The 15,772-nt window shown below is 41.7% G+C and overlaps 1 protein-coding gene across 3 annotated transcripts in view; it reads left to right on the forward strand.

The window, feature by feature from the left end:
- MAPK14 (mitogen-activated protein kinase 14) overlaps nucleotides 1–7,024 on the forward strand; it is a 47,293-nt gene extending 40,269 nt beyond the window's left edge. Inside the window, exons 9-12 of one of the 3 annotated variants that reach the window (XM_073319889.2) lie at nucleotides 2,297–2,376; nucleotides 2,980–3,058; nucleotides 3,906–4,079; nucleotides 4,593–7,024. In XM_073319889.2, the coding sequence (XP_073175990.1) occupies nucleotides 2,297–2,376; nucleotides 2,980–3,058; nucleotides 3,906–4,079; nucleotides 4,593–4,660 (401 nt within the window). In that variant the 3' untranslated portion in view covers nucleotides 4,661–7,024. Of the gene's footprint in view, nucleotides 1–2,276; nucleotides 2,377–2,979; nucleotides 3,059–3,905; nucleotides 4,080–4,592 lie in introns of those variants that run through there. The other 2 variants (XM_073319888.2, XM_073319891.2) reach the window with 2 other exon arrangements.
- The last annotated feature ends 8,748 nt before the right edge of the window (nucleotides 7,025–15,772 follow it).

Raw genomic sequence — 15,772 nt, forward strand, 5'->3', positions numbered from 1 at the left:
TTCATGTAAGAGAGCCCTTGGAGTTAACTATCCCCATACTCCCCTCTGGTAGGTCTACTTGAAAAGAAATAAAGTTAGGAGGATAGAGATGATTGTGATGTGATTATGAATGGATGCTGCTTACATGGAGTAAAGTATCCAAGTCTTTGCAGTGGGTGGCAGGAAGGGTGGAGAAGGCAGGTAAATGAAGGCATGCAATGAGAGCGTTTGAAGAGTTGAGTGAGGAGTTTCGGTGACTTTAGAAATTGCAGAATGATTAAAATGTTACAGATTAGTGAGGGGTCTTATAGGACTAAGTGGCCTTTCCAAGCCCTTTACTAAACTATATGAGTTTTTTTGTTTGGCGAATCAATATTTCCCCTGTTGATGACCCGAAGTCCTGCAGGGTTGAAGTTCAATGTTATATTGGGACTTACGGGAGGGTGGACTACTGTGTGCCTAGATTGTCAAAGTAGCTGAGACATACGCAAGCATGTTGTAGTGTTCTGTACTGGGGAAGTTTGGGAGAAGAATCACCGAGGGATAGGATTTGACCCAAAGGGCAGAAGGTATAGGGTACTTGAGGTGACCGCTATAGTAGTGTGGAAAAGAGGGCAGTTTTGGTGAATTGGAGATTAAATTTAAATTATGCGTTGATGACTAAGCAGTTGATCCTTCAGGAGAAATCACTGATCTGGCCAAGAATGTGGTTGATTTTGTTTGGTGTCAGATTGGGAGAAACTAAAGGTGCGAAGGGGAGGCGAATATTTTGGCTGTCATTGAAACTACCACCTGTAGGCTGAGGAGAGGCTGAATGAGGTGAAGAAAGGAAGGATTAGGTTAAACAGTTAGGTGAATAATTCAGGGCTTGTCTAAACAAACAGTCTGCAGAAAGATCAAATTTTCATCTGCCATGGACTATCTGTGTGGATACTGCTGATGCACATTAAGTTTGTTAGTGCACTTTGATCTAGTCCTGTTTCAATGAGAACTAGCTCAGAGGTCATTAACCAACTGTTAATGGACATCAGCAGGGTTTGCACGGACAGTTATCAGTGGAAGGTTTTAAGCATGATAGATTCACACACACCAGGTTGCTGCAAACTAAATGTTCATGTGAACAAACCCTGAATTTTAGATTTAGAGAGAGCATTAGGAGAAAGCGACAGATATTGGGAAGACCAGGTGGGTGAGGTAATATCTTTCTTTTTCTTGGACCAACTCCAATAAAAGATATGACCTCACCCACCTTGTCTCTTTAATATCCTGGGACCAACACTGCAAACCATATTTTGGGAAGGAAGAAAATGAAGTCGAGAGAGAATGTTTGCGGCATGATTTGAAGCTGGTGATTCCACTCTCTGCGCCAGTGGCATGAGAACAATGGGTGTGATAGAGGCTGGGGAAGGTCAAGGGGACTAGATTAGTTTGTATATCAGGAGGGACTTTTCAGAATATAGGCACTGAGTTGAGCAACATGGGTTTACTTCTATGAAGGAAAAGCAGAGTTCCTTTTTATCTAAGTCTGCACTAAGAATCTTTTCCATAAAATACAGGAAAGTATTGACACTGCTCTGTTTTGTACTGTATGAAGATAACCACTAGCTAAGTGGATGGGGATTTATGTGTGGGGCAGGGGTGATGTTCCTATAACAAGCTCTGATTTGCATTGTTCTTTGCACTTGTCCCCGGCAGGGTTTTCTGCCTCATTTTAGTTGCTGTTAAACTCTCTCCACTTTTGTTCAGTGACATCAGCTAATATTTTATTTTGTGCAATGCTAATGTCTTGCTAACCCTGCATATGTTGTCTACCATCACCTCATCCGCATATCACACTACCTGCGTAGCTGTTCAGAGGGAAGGTGCCAGTTGCTGAGCTAATATCACCAGCATCTAGGCCACAAGGGTCTTGACAGCTTCCTGTGCAGTAAGTCAATAAAGCTATGCATTTAAAGCCAGTTCAGAGGATCAGTTTGTTCAGAGGCCACATGTGAATGCAACAGCCTGGGTAAACTGTTGAGAAGTTTGAAGGAGGCAAATCTGTAAATTAAGTCTGAGTTTGGCTGTTAAACTCATGCCTGTTTGTGCTGACAGGCTATTAGCAATTGAGAATTAGGAATCACTTGCTTTAGCTGCTCACTAGTCCACATCACTAAACCTCACAAGTATGTCTGACTGAGTGGTTCTTGCCTGTTTGATCTGTGCCTTGGGGGGGGGGGGGGGGAGACAGAAGAAATAGTTTGTATGCAGCTGCGTTTCTATGTTGAAAATGATTTTTTGCACTGTTCTTAACAAAGCCCTTGACTAGGCACCTAAGATATTAACCAGCTTCAGCAGATCATGCGGCTGACGGGAACACCCCCTGCATATCTGATTAACAGGATGCCCAGCCATGAGGTGAGACCTGACAGGATGTACAGGGGTTTGCAATTCAGGTCACCGCTTCTTGGGTTCACTAAATGCTCGCATGAGGCATGGGATGGGCACTAAGATAACTGCCTGCTACAGCAAGACTTTAAAACAACCCTAAAGCAAATCTCAAACTAGAATAGTGCAGACTAAACTGTTGGCCTCTGGGACGTAGGAGAACCTGAATGAGTTGTTGTTTTTAGAGCGTCATTTAACAGTTGAATGATTTACCACTGGATACTATGAAGATGTCTATATATCATAGCAGTATATGATATGCTTCTTATGCCTTTTAGAGGAGGCAGTAAGCTTTTGCAATAGATCTCTGGGCTGTACTTTGTGTTTCCACTTTTGCACAAACCATGGAGCAAGTCTTGATTGTCAATATCTCTAACCCCTTTCCCCCACCATGGATGGTTGGTAGGTGAGAGAGGGTAAAATTGATGTGCCTAATAAGAGTCTCAGAGGTGCGAGCAGGAAAATCAAAGTAGGCAGGCAGTATATACACAACAAAATACTTCTGACAAATTGAGGCGCGCTCCATATCTTGGTGGCTGGGAGATGTTCTTTAACAAACATTTATTTCCACAGGCAAGAAACTACATCCAGTCTTTGTCCTACATGCCAAAGATGAACTTTGAAAATGTGTTTATTGGTGCCAATCCACTGGGTAAGGCTTGCAGCACTTCTCCTGGGAAGGGGATTTAGTGGCAGATATTGTTAGGTCTTGCTCATTGGTTTGGAGACTTGGGATTTTCCCTTTGGGTTAGTGTGAGGATGGATTTGTTTAGATGGGCTCTGGGTGGTGGAGAGGTGGAAGTGAGTGAGTCAGCTGTTCCATCTACTTTCAGGAACACCATTCTAATAGACCATTAGGAACTTTTTTCCACAGCAAGGTGTATAGAATAAACATTGCAACCTGCAGCATGATATTGCAACCCTGGTATAAGTCACTAGTTAAATATAAAATTTAAAGTCCTTGATGCTTTTATTTGGGCCTCTAAAGTAGGAGATATTTACCAGTTAATGTTTCAACTAGCTGCTTGGCACTGACTTCCTGGGAGATGCTTCTGCATTGTTTTAATACAGATCTTAATTATAATCCGGAGTATTTGCTCAGGAGAGGGAGAAACACTTGTTCTTGGCTTTGTCCTGTACACTTAGCTTGTGGTGTCTATATTAAAAGTAGAATCCACTACTGTATATTTTTTTAGCTAATTGCCATTTTAAAACCTATCACTCTGGCTGGCTGTAAAATCTTGAAATGAGGAAGTATGAACATTAATTCTGGCATATCTTGGAGTACTGAGATTTGTTCACTCATGTTTGTTTTTGACTACGGAGTAGTTCAATATGGAGATGCCTCATATACCTTGAAAGGATGGGGGCGGGGTTTCATGAAAAACTACAAACTTCCTTAGGTGGTACTTATATAAATGTGAGCCTTAGAATAAAGTGTTTTGATGGCTCCCTGTGTGTAAAACGCCATTCTTTTCTCTGTCTCGGGGTTCTGATAGCTGTGGACTTGCTGGAGAAGATGCTGGTGCTGGACACAGACAAGCGAATTACTGCAGCTGAGGCACTGGCCCATGGCTACTTCTCTCAGTACCATGACCCAGATGATGAACCAGTGGCAGACCCCTATGACCAGTCCTTTGAAAGCAGAGAACTTGAGATTGAGGAATGGAAAAGTGAGTCCTGTGAAAGGTGGAATCACTGAGGCAAGCTGCATATCTTATGGCAGATGTCATGAGCTAACATCGAACTATAGCTTTTGTGGTTGGTTGGAGCAAACCTTTGGAGGTGGAGAGCATGAGAGGGAGCTGATAGAAACATTGTGTGTGCTGACAGAGGGTCTCATTAGTTTTGTTGCCTCTTCATTCATTGGGAATTCCTTGTACTGTTCTGGTGACATGCTGTGTATAGAATGAATACAGTCATCTGCTAGTGGTAATACAAATATCAGTTCATGCAGACAGTGCCGTTCAACCCTTTGGAGACTGCAAAAGTATATCATGCCGGCATTCTGGAAGTGGCATTCCGATGTAGACTGATTTGGCATATCAACCCATTGGCTTTTTTGCTCAGAATAGCTAGAGCATGTTTTCTTTTTGAAATGTGGCTCTAAGGATTGGAATCCAACAGAAGCTGTGTTATAAAACTGCAGTCTTGCTGTATTAAGTCTGTCTCTCTTTCCCCTCCAGGTCTGACTTATGATGAAGTAGTCAGCTTTGTGCCACCGCCGCTTGACCCAGAGGAGATGGAGTCCTGAGAAACTGCTTCTTTTCTGTTTGTCCCACTTCACTGTGAGGGGAAGGCCTTTTCATAGGGACTCTCCAAATATCATTCAAGTGCCTCTTGACACAAAGATATTCTCCTTGGTGGAGGGGTTTTGTGTGTGTGTGTTTGTGTGTGTACTGAATGGGGGGGAGGGAGGAAGGCTGACTGTATGTAAACATGCTGCATGCTACCGTGTATTCTGTGTACAGCTAAGGACAAGCCTCTGAAGACCTATTTGTGACTTTTTTTTAAAAAATTTTTTAGCCCTTCCAGAGTAATAGACAGCAACCAATTTGCACTGCTGCTGGGGCAAGGCAGACATAATGCGGGGAAGCTCAGTTAATTCTCAGTCACATTTGTTGCCATTAAAATGGTTCTCCTCTGAGGAAGTGACTTTACAGATAATGGAAGGTAGCCGTATACTTGAACGGAGCCCCTTGCTTTCTGCAGCAACAGATTTGGGGTGATGTCTTTTCTATTTCATGTTAGATGGCTGATCTACATCCAAAGCCTCTTTCCAGTATTGTGTACCAGCAGAAAGTATGAATATCTCTGTTTAATTCTTGAAACATGAGAAGGATTTGTTTGAAAATGTAAATATGTTTTGTGCCTTAAATGAATGGAAAAAGAGTGAAAGTGAGTTTGGAGTTAACATTCTTGAATGGAATTCTGAGCCCACTGCTTTCTGTGGGCTGCAGGTAGCCAGGCGTGAACACTATAACCAGGAAGTTTACTGTCCAAGGCAACAGACTGTGTGCCCTTCGATTGGGAATCACCATATTTCTCCTCCTTCTATTTCTCTCATTCTGAGGCTTCCCAGCATTAGCTCCCAATAGACACAGGCCAAAGCTGGAGATGATTCATGCTGTGTCTGTGTGCTTGTGTACTTTATTCCTAACGAGATGGGGTGGTGTGTTTTTTTTTTTTTTTTTTTTTTTAAATGTTGTAGCTGTATGTGCATGTAGGCCTACTTTGGTTGCATTATCTTGACGGAGGGCACTGGAGCAGTAAGTCTGCCAGTGAAATACTGTACTGAGTTCCTCTGCTGTAGGAAAATCACAGCATCCTCCCTCTTGTAGCACAACTCATTGTGAACATATCTGCCGTTCTGGGAGCTTTGATAAAATATATGGGACAGATAAACATGCACCTCTTTCTTTTTTTCTGGGTTCAAAAGATTTGGATTTATAGGGTAAAGGATAAATAAAGTCCTTCAAAGGAGCAGCTAAACGTGAGACAATTTAATTGTCCAAACTTAGATGTTATTTTGCCCCCCAAAAGAAGTTTCTTAGAAATGCTGGAGTCCAAAACAAAGAATAAGCATGCATGAAGTCAGAACCTCCCTTTCACTGTCTGTATTGTGTGGGTGTGTAATTAACACTTTAATAAGGTGATTTTATTTTTACCCTCCTGGGAAAGAGCTTTTTGGCTATTTTAGTGGGTTGGTCTCTGCCTGAGGAAACAAGAAAAGGGAGTATGTTTAAAGACAAAGTTGGTTAGACTATTTTATATTTTACAGGGATCCTGTGTGAATGAAATGGCCATGTTTAGGGACTGGGGGGAGGAAAGTGTCTTTCAGTATTTTGTATACTGCAGCTGTCCTGGGTGGCTCAGAGGCCCTTTTTTTTTGGGGGGGGGGATATACGGGAAAAGGCATTTTCATAAGTTCATGTATTGCAGGCATCTCCTGTGTGGGAGAAGCCGGGCTTTTGCAGTATTTTGTATCCTGATGGATCTTTGATATAGGAGTTGAGAGCGGCTGTTTTAATGTATTTATTCCTATGCATAAAGAGGCAGCACAAAGGGGTGGGAGGTGGATGATAAAGCCATCAGTTTTTCCTAGAACACTTTCCAGTGATCTCTCTTCAGGTCAAACCCCTTAGAGAAGCTTGGGATAGGGTGGAGAGAGCAATTCTTTCATGCCTTGGGTACAGAACTCTCCCCCTGACCAAATGAAATTGACAATAGAAAACCTCCTTCTCTCCTGGATCTGCAGTCCAGGTATTTAAATGGAAATCTGTAAACCTACAGCAAGACTATTTTTATCAGCCATGTTATGTGTAGACGCTACAGTGTGATTTCATGCAGAAATATCGCTAAAGATTTTTTTAAAATATAGACATTGCATGTATGAGTGGGAATCTTTCGAAGTCCAGACTCTAATGGGAGCTCACGTGGCACGCACTCCCTGTTTTCAGAGCGGTGCTGTTCTTCTGCCTGAATTCTGAACAGAAGTACACACTTCAAAAAAGAAATTCTGCTATTTTGTTTGTATCCATGAACTTTGCTGTAATCAGTTATGTCATATAGGAGGTCACACAATACCACTGGTTTAAAATAAAACTTATTTTTCAGATTTACTGGCTGCTGTTGCTTACAAACTTGTAATGTTAAATGTTTCATTTAAGTGAGTTTGGCTCCTCCAAGAGACTGCATGTTTGGTTTCATACTGGATCCTAATTGATATAAAGGCTCAGGATGCATACCTTTCCTCCACTTACTCTGAAATCAGTATCCACAATCTTTTGACTTGGCTTCTCCAACCAATACAGAGACCGTTTAGAATTTGACCGTGAATGTTGTCTGCCAATGAAAAGTGTGCTTTCTAGTTCCTAGGCAGCTCTGTTAGTGGAAACTTAAAAAGTGTTCCGTCCAACATAATGGTCCAGGTTTTGCCTCTGTTGCAGAGCTGATACTAGGGAGGTTACCTATGGAGGTGGTGGAATCTCCTTCCTTAAAGGTTTTTAAGGTCAGTCTTGACAAAGCCCTGGCTGGGATGATTTAGTTGGGGATTGGTCCTGCTTTGAGCAGGGGGTTGGACTAGATACCTTCTGAGATCCCTTCCTACCCTGATATTCTGTGATTCTACTCAGCCCTCTGCCTGCCCCTCTTCTAAGTAATTCTGATTTTTGTTTTCTTTCCTCTTTTGCTATTTACAGGTGAGTGTTCTCTGGTTCTTGTATTGTCACTTAGATGGTGCAATCACAGGAGCATAGTCTTGCGGCTTTCTGTGTCTGTAGGATATAAGGTTCCCTAGTATACCACTCTTGCAGAGGTGCAATTACTTGTTGATCAAATCAAGCTGCATTTTTGGAAATCTCTAGTAAGAGTCTGACAATAGCTGGCTATTACCAAAGAGAAAACTTTATGGGGAAATTTTATTACACAAATGTAAAGAGTGAACTCATTCAATAGATGCACTATGCTAACAAATAAATGTATCCCAAAGTACTGGCCAGTATACTGTATGGTACAGTTCAACTGTACAGGAACAGGTTAGGTGAACTGACTGATGGAGAGACCTACCCTCTGAGCTTGGCTGTGCCAAATCAAAGGGAACGACAAGTTGGGGAGTTTGCCGTACTGGAAAAAGGATTTGCTTGGTCAGCCCTCAGAGGCTTCTACACTAGAAAACTTCATAGCTGTAGTTCCCCTTTTTGTGACAACAAACATGGCAGTTGTAGTACAGACAGGGCTTAGGCATTTTTATTACAGTGTAATGTATCCCTGGCATAGAAAAACCACGGTGGTAAAAGCCTGAGCCCTGTTTACCCTACAGCTTTTACTGTTGCTGCACCACGGTGAGCTAGTATGCATTACAGCATATTAAGTATTTTGAACACCATGTCTACTACTGTAGTTTAATTTTTAAGGAATCTGCTAAGTGTGTACATGTCCAATGCACTACTGCTAGGAGCTGCAAAACCCAATGAGCCATAAAAGGGTTCTAAGCATTTCTCTAAAGCATTCTGAGATTCTCTGAAAGGCAAGTGAAAAGGATGACTGCTGCAAAGAATTTTCAAAGCCATCAACTATCCTTGAGGTATTCTTCCTACCCTCAATGGACACTCCATTCTGACCGGCTACACTAGCAAATCTGTGTAACATAAGACCTCCCATTTTAGATATTTCTGTCATTTGTTGTCTTTGTTTCCATCTAAGAGGATGAAGAGGCTTGTATGTTACTTAGTCTAAAGAGGAGTTTGTGCATTTGTAGCTTAGACCAGTTTGGCTTTAAAGCTGCAGTATCATCTATAGGCAGCTACTTTATGAACAAGGTCAGCCAAAAAGACTTGCCTTTCAGTGATTAAGTATCTTTGGTTCCATACTTTTTTTCCATTCTGTGAACAGATCAGTTTAGTATGGACTATTGCCTTGACTGCAGTTACAGCTGTCACTGAAACCACTGCATGTATGTAGTGCAGTAAGATGCAGTCTTCAGCAGATTCCAAGCGTGGCTCTTGCTGAAGCTTGCAAAAGCACTGACTTTTCAATCCTGTTCACTTCAGCATATAAGTATAAGGTCTCTAAGTATCCCTTTCCATACCACTGCCACACAGACCTCATTCAGAGCGGATATTTGTTCTGTGGAGGCTCCTAGGAACGTCACTGTGAGTAGAGACCCCATATATCTAAAGGACAGTCTGTTCCTCATACCTCCATAACTTTGTGAGCAGACGTTCCTTTTAGCATACTGCAATATTAAAAAATAAATGGGCCAGCTCATTTTGAGACTAATATATTTCAGGAGATTCCCTTGAAATACTTTGCCTTCTCATTCACTGAGAACTGATTACCCACCTGTAGGAAAACGGGCAGCATCTCTGGTGCCGTAGCTCCTCGTATCGTGACTAGCTGAAATCTGTGAGTAGCCATATCCGTTATGGAGAGGTAAACCTACTGACTAGAAAATAATTGGACAAATTAGGACCTATCCCTAGACCGAACAGTTCAACAACAACAAGATGTGGTAGCTGTGAAACATCTTAGACATTTGTAATGTCCTAATCACTTATCTAGCGACCCATATCTGCACGTCATTGCTTGAGACTTGTTTAGCTTTGCTTACATACATGAGCTGTGGACTTTCACATGCATAAGCAATATTTTTTATTTCTTTTGCAACAACTTCTTTAGTTGTATAAATACACAGGTGAGTAATCTTCTGCATATTCTCCTCTCCCACCCTTATACCTGTGCTGTGTCCACTTGAACAAAATATAGTAATGGCCATACTGGGTCAGACCAATGGTCCATCTAGCCAAGTACCCTGGCTTCCAACAGTGGCCAACACCAGGTGCTTCAGAGGGAATGAACAAAACAGGCAATCATCGAGTGATCCATCCTCTGTTGTCCGCTCCCAGCTTCTGGCAAGAAGAGGCTAGGGACACTCAGAGCATGGGGTTGCATCCCTGACCATCTTGGCTAATAACCATTGGAGGATCTATTCTCTATCTAATCTTTTTTGACCCCTGTTATAGTTTTGGCCTTCACAAGATCCTCTGGCAATGAGTTCCACAGGTTGACTAGGTTTTGTGTGAAGAAATACTTCCTTCTCTTTGTGTCAAACCTCTACTGCCCATTAATTTCATTGAGTGACCCCTGGTTCTTGTGTTTATGTGAAGGGGTAAATAACGCTTCCTTATTCTTTTTCTCCACATCATTCACGATTTTATAGACCTTTATCATATCCCCCCTTCGTCGTCTCTTTTCCAGGCTGAAATGTCCCAGACTTTTTAATCTCTCCTCATATGGAAGCTGTTCCATACCCCTAATCATTTTTGTTGCCCTTCTCTGAACTATTTCCAATTCAGATATTTTTTTTTTGAGATCTGCAGGTCACCAGAACTGCACACAGTATTCAAGGTGTGAGCGTATCATGGATTTCTATCGTGGTATTATGATATTTTTCTGGTTTAGCTCTCCCTTTCCTAATAGTTCCTAACATTCTGTGAGCCTTTTTCAACAGCTGCTACACAGTGAGCAGATGTTTTCAGAGAGCTCTCCACAATGACTCCAAGATCTTCCAGGAGTGGTAACAGCTAATTTAGAGCTCATCACTTTGTATGTATACTGGGATTATGTTTTCCAATGTGCATTACTTTTGCATTGATCAACATTGAATTTAATCTGCCATTTGTTGCCTAGTCACCCAGTTAATGAGAGCCCTTTGTAACTCTTTGCAGTGAGTTTTGGACTTAACTCTCTTTAGTAATTTTGTATCATCTGCAAATTTTGCCACCTCACTGTTTTACTCCTTTTTCCAGATTATTTATGAATATGTTGAACAGCACAGGTCCCAGTACAGATTCCTGGGGGACACCACTATTTACCTCTGTCCATTCTGAAAATTGACCATTTATTCCTACCCTTTGTTTCCTGTCTCTTTTAACCAGTTACTGATCCATGAGAGGACTTTCCCTCTTATCCCACGACTGCTTACTTTGCTTAAGAGCCTTTGGTGAGGGACTTGTCAAAGGCTTTCTGAAAGTCCAAGTACACTATATCCACTGGATCCCCCTTCTCCACCTGTTTGTTTGACCCCCTCAAAAAATTCTAATAGGTTGACAAAAACCGTGTTGATGCTTCCCTAACAAATTGTGTTCATCTATATGTCTGATAATTGTGTTCTTTGCCATAGTATAAATCAATTTGCCTGATACTGAAGTCAGGCTTACTGGCCTATAATTGCCAGGATCACCTCTGGAGCCTTTTTTTTAAAATCGGTGTCACATCAGCTATCCTCCAGTCATCTGGTATGGGGGCTGATTTAAATGATAGGTTACATGCCATAGTTAGTAGCGCTGCAATTTCATATGAGAGTTCAAACTCTCGGGTGAATCCCATCTGGTCCTTGTGACTTCTTATTGTTTACCTTACCAATTTGTTCCAAAACCTCTTCTATTGACACCTCTGTCTGGGACAGTTCCTCAGATTTGTTACCTAAAAAGAATGGGTCAGGTGTGGGCATCTCGCTCACATCCTCTGGAGTGAAGACTGATGCAAATAATTCATTTAGCTTGTGTATAACAGCCTTGTACACCTTCCTTTAGCACCTTGATTGTCCAGTGGCCCCACCAGTTGATAGGATTCCTGCTTCTGATGTACTTTGAAAAAAAAAATGTATGTTTGTAAAACTTGTGTATTTATGTAAATGATATATAGACATATAAGACCAAACTGAACACAATACTTTCCAACCAGTAATTATTTTTATATAATAAAAAATACCAAAGCCCTAGCCTGAAAACCACTGCTGTTTTATGAACTTGACCACTAGTGAATGGATGTTGTTTCGTCATTATGGAGCGTAAGAGCAGAAAATTGAGGGCAAATAGGAACTGCTGATGGAACCCTATGCTCTACATTATACTTCTGTATTTGAACATTCAGGGGACCAAATGTGGAAAGTGTATAGGGAAAAGATTTCTCAAAAGGAGACGTCTAACTCGGGCCCAAGCATCCTTTTTTTCCCCCTAGCAAAAATCCATTTTCTATTGACTGGAACTAATTTGTATGACAACTGAGCTATTTCTTGATTCCTGTGCATGATCCTGGAGAACTTGATCCCTCGTGATGTTCTTGCCTCTGTTTTTCCTCCGAACTAGAATCAGAGGGGAAATTTTAGAACTAATACATTTTGGGGGATTTTTTTTAACTGTTCCCCTTGCTCCTTATCTGTGTACCTGTCTTGTCTGTCCTTAGAGTGAGCTCGATAGGACAGCGTCCCTTGAATCACTGGGAAGCCCAAGCGCATTGTAGTTGCTACTACAAACAGATAAATAACAAGCTGCTTCATTAGTAATGTATTTATTTCCAGATGGCCTAAATGTCATGTAATCTCTCAAGGTGACTGAGTTATGGACTTTTGCAAAGGAGGATTGAATGTAACCAACAAGAGCTTTTTCTTAATAATAATAATAAAGAAAAGAAAAATTGTCTAGCATAAAAGATGGTTGGGGAAGTAGGAATGAACTATCAGGTTTCACCATGACAATTTGTGCTAGGATTGGTAAATATATTAATGATCTGGGACAAAGGAGTGAACAGTGAGGAGTCAGTTCACAGTCATAAATATCCATTATTTAGGATAGTCAAAACTAAGTAATTCTGAGAGACCTAAAAGAGCTAGCTGAATGGAAAGCACAATGATGTATAAAACTCAGTGTTAAAAACAAGGGAATGCACATTCATAGAATCATAGAACTGGAAGAGACCTCGAGAGGTCACCTAGTCCTGTCCCCTGCACTCAAGGGAGGACTAAGTATTATCTAGACCATCCCTGACAGGTGTTTGTCCAACCTGCTCTTAAAAATCCCCAGTGATGGAGATTCTACCATCTCTCTAGGCAATTTATTCCAGTGCTTAACCACTCTGACAGTTAGGAAGTTTTTCCTAATATCCAACCTAAACCATCCTTGCTGCAATTTAAGCCCATTGCTTCTTGTCCTATCCTCAGAGGTTAAGAACAATTTTTCTCCCTCCTCCTTGTAACGAACCTTTTATGTACTTGAAAACTGTTGTCCCCCCTCACCCTTCTCTTCTCCAGATTAACCAAGCCAGTTTTTTCAATCTTCCCTCATAGGTCATGCTTTCTAGACCTTGAATAATTTTTGTTGCTGTTCTCTGGACTTTATCCAATTTGTCCACATCTTTCCTGAAATGTGGCACCCAGAACTGGACACAATTCTACAGCTGAGGCCTAATCAGCATGGAGTAGAGTGTAAGAATTACTTCTCGTGTCTTGCTTACAATACTCCTGCTAAAGCATCCCAGAATGAGATTCGCTTTTTTTTTTTTTTTTGGCAACAGTGTTACACTGTTGACTCATATAACTATGACCCCCAGATCCCTTTCTGCAGTATTCCGCCGTAGGCAGTCATTTCCCATTTTGTATGTGTGCAACTGATTGTTCCTTCCTAAGTGGATTACTTTGCATTTGTCCTTATTGAATTTCATCCTATTGACTTGAGACCATTTCTCCAGTTTGTCCAGATCATTTTGAATTTTAATCCTAGCCTCCAAAGCACTTGCAACCCTCCCAGCTTGGTATTGTTTGCAAATTTTATAAGCGTAATCTCTGTGCCATTATCTAAATCATTGATGAAGATATTGAACAGAACCGGACCCAGAACCGATCCCTGCGGGACCCCACTCATTATGCCCTTCCAGCATGACTGTGAACCACTGATAACTACTCTCTGGGAACAATTTTCCAACCAGTTATGTACCCAGGAAGGAATAATTTGATCTACACACATTGCTGGGCTCTGAATTTTAACTGTCACCACTCAGATGGCACTCTAGGCAGTTAATAAAAATGTTCAGAATATAGTGATGATCAGAAAATAAACAATTTTGTAAAATGCACAAGAAATGGGATTAAAAAATACTAAGTATAATCTTACCTAGAGCAGGTAAATTAGGTGATATTTACCCTCTAATGCAGGAACAAAGGGACATTCAATGAAACTGAATGGCAAACTCAAAACTTATGAAAGAAATACTTTTTTACAAGCTGTATACGTAATCAGTCTGCGGAATTTATTGCAATTCGCTGTCATCAAGGCCCAAATAATAGGATATAAAGAAGGGGTTGATATTTATATGAATGAGAATAGCCACAGTAACATAAAATTTGTTTGGGATAAAACCTCTCCTGCTTCAGGGACAAACCACTACTTGATGATGATTTCCTTATGGGCAGGGGATTCCAGAATTGCCCACTCTGGAGTTCTTGGATCTTTGAATTACCTGGTGCTGAACTATAGGGACCACTGATCTGATCAACTTCCTGTGTTTCTATAACTATTTCTGGAGACCTTTTTAACTGAGGACTCATTATTATCGTTCAGTACTACTCTTTCCTTCTCCCCACCTTTGATAGTTGTGTGGATTGTTCTTTTCATCTGTGGCAATTTTCCAAAATCTTTAGAAGAAACGGTTTGGTTTTTTTTTTTAAATCTGAGAATAGCTCATTGTAGATTAGCACTTTTGATCCCACGCTTTCAAGGAGAAGTCAAATACAAAGTCCTTTAGTTTTACATTTTTGGTCTTTTCAGGTCCTTGCGCTGCCCTCCTGCTTTTCTAGGTAAGTTTCTTTCAAAAGTTGAAGGCAGCAGCTACCAAAATATGTTGTTGATTTTTTTTTTTAACCACAGTAGTTACAGAATCCCGCTAAACAGGGAGGGATGAGAGCAGCTGAATGTATTTTGGCTGGTTGACACCTTCAGAGAACAAGCTTTCCAGGAAAGTGTGTTTTCCAAAATTCCAGAGACTCCCTGAATTCCCACTGTTTGAGATTTTAAAACTCAAGGAGTTTGTCTGTAATGAAAATGTAACATACTTTACAAGTACTCACACAAATGCTAACATGCCTTAAACGTTTAAACACAGCATCTGTTTTTGTATATGTGAGGGGCAGTATTCCTCAACAGTGTGAAGAACAAATGAAGGGTAAGATAATGAGAATCCTAAAAGAAGGGGCACCATCAAGACAAGATTCTAAGATTAAAATTCTAGGAACTGGAGAGTTTGGCACGCCTAATGATCTTAAACTCTGTAGCATGCTAACCAGAACCTAGGTTCCTGTTTATGCAAGAGGCAGAGGAGACCGGGTATAGCAGCTTTACAGTCCCCTCAAGAGATGTATCTGAGGCTGGCTGCTGAAGGCACTCCACTCCAAATACAGTGAGTCTAGCTATGACCTTCAGGCTGTGGGTCTGCCAGCTTGTAGCCATATTAGATGAAGTCAACTAGCTCTCATCGCTTCTCGGTTTTTCTGAGGCACTTATTAACAGTCTATCTCAGAGGTGGTCAACCTGAAAATGAGCCAGAATTTACCAATTTACATTGCCAAAGAGCCACAGGAATACATCCGCAGCCCCCCATCAGCTCTTCCCCACCCCACCTCCCCACTTCCAGCGCCTCCCACCCACCGGCAGCCCCGCCAATCAGCGCCTCCCCCTCCCTCCCTGCACCTGCCAATCAGCTGTTTTGTGGCATGCAGGAGGCTCTGGGGTGGAGGGGGAGGGAGCGAGGGCACGGCAGGCTCAGGGGTGGGAAGGGGACAGGGCCTGTGGCAGAGCCAGAGGTCGAGCAGTGAACCGCCCGGCACATGGGAAAGTTGGCGCCCGTAGCTCCAGCCCCAGAGTCGGTGCCTAGACAAGGAGCCGCACAGTAACTCCTGAAGAGCCGCATGTGGCTCCCGAGCCACGGTTGGCCACCCCTGATCTATCTAGATGTCGGGTATTCCTGATGAAAGTTAATTATTAGTGTCTAAAGGTACTAAAAACTGGGTCAACTTGAAGGTTCCATTTAGTTG

Source organism: Lepidochelys kempii, chromosome 21, assembly GCF_965140285.1.
Source record: "Lepidochelys kempii isolate rLepKem1 chromosome 21, rLepKem1.hap1, whole genome shotgun sequence".
NCBI classification, from domain to species: domain Eukaryota; kingdom Metazoa; phylum Chordata; order Testudines; family Cheloniidae; genus Lepidochelys; species Lepidochelys kempii.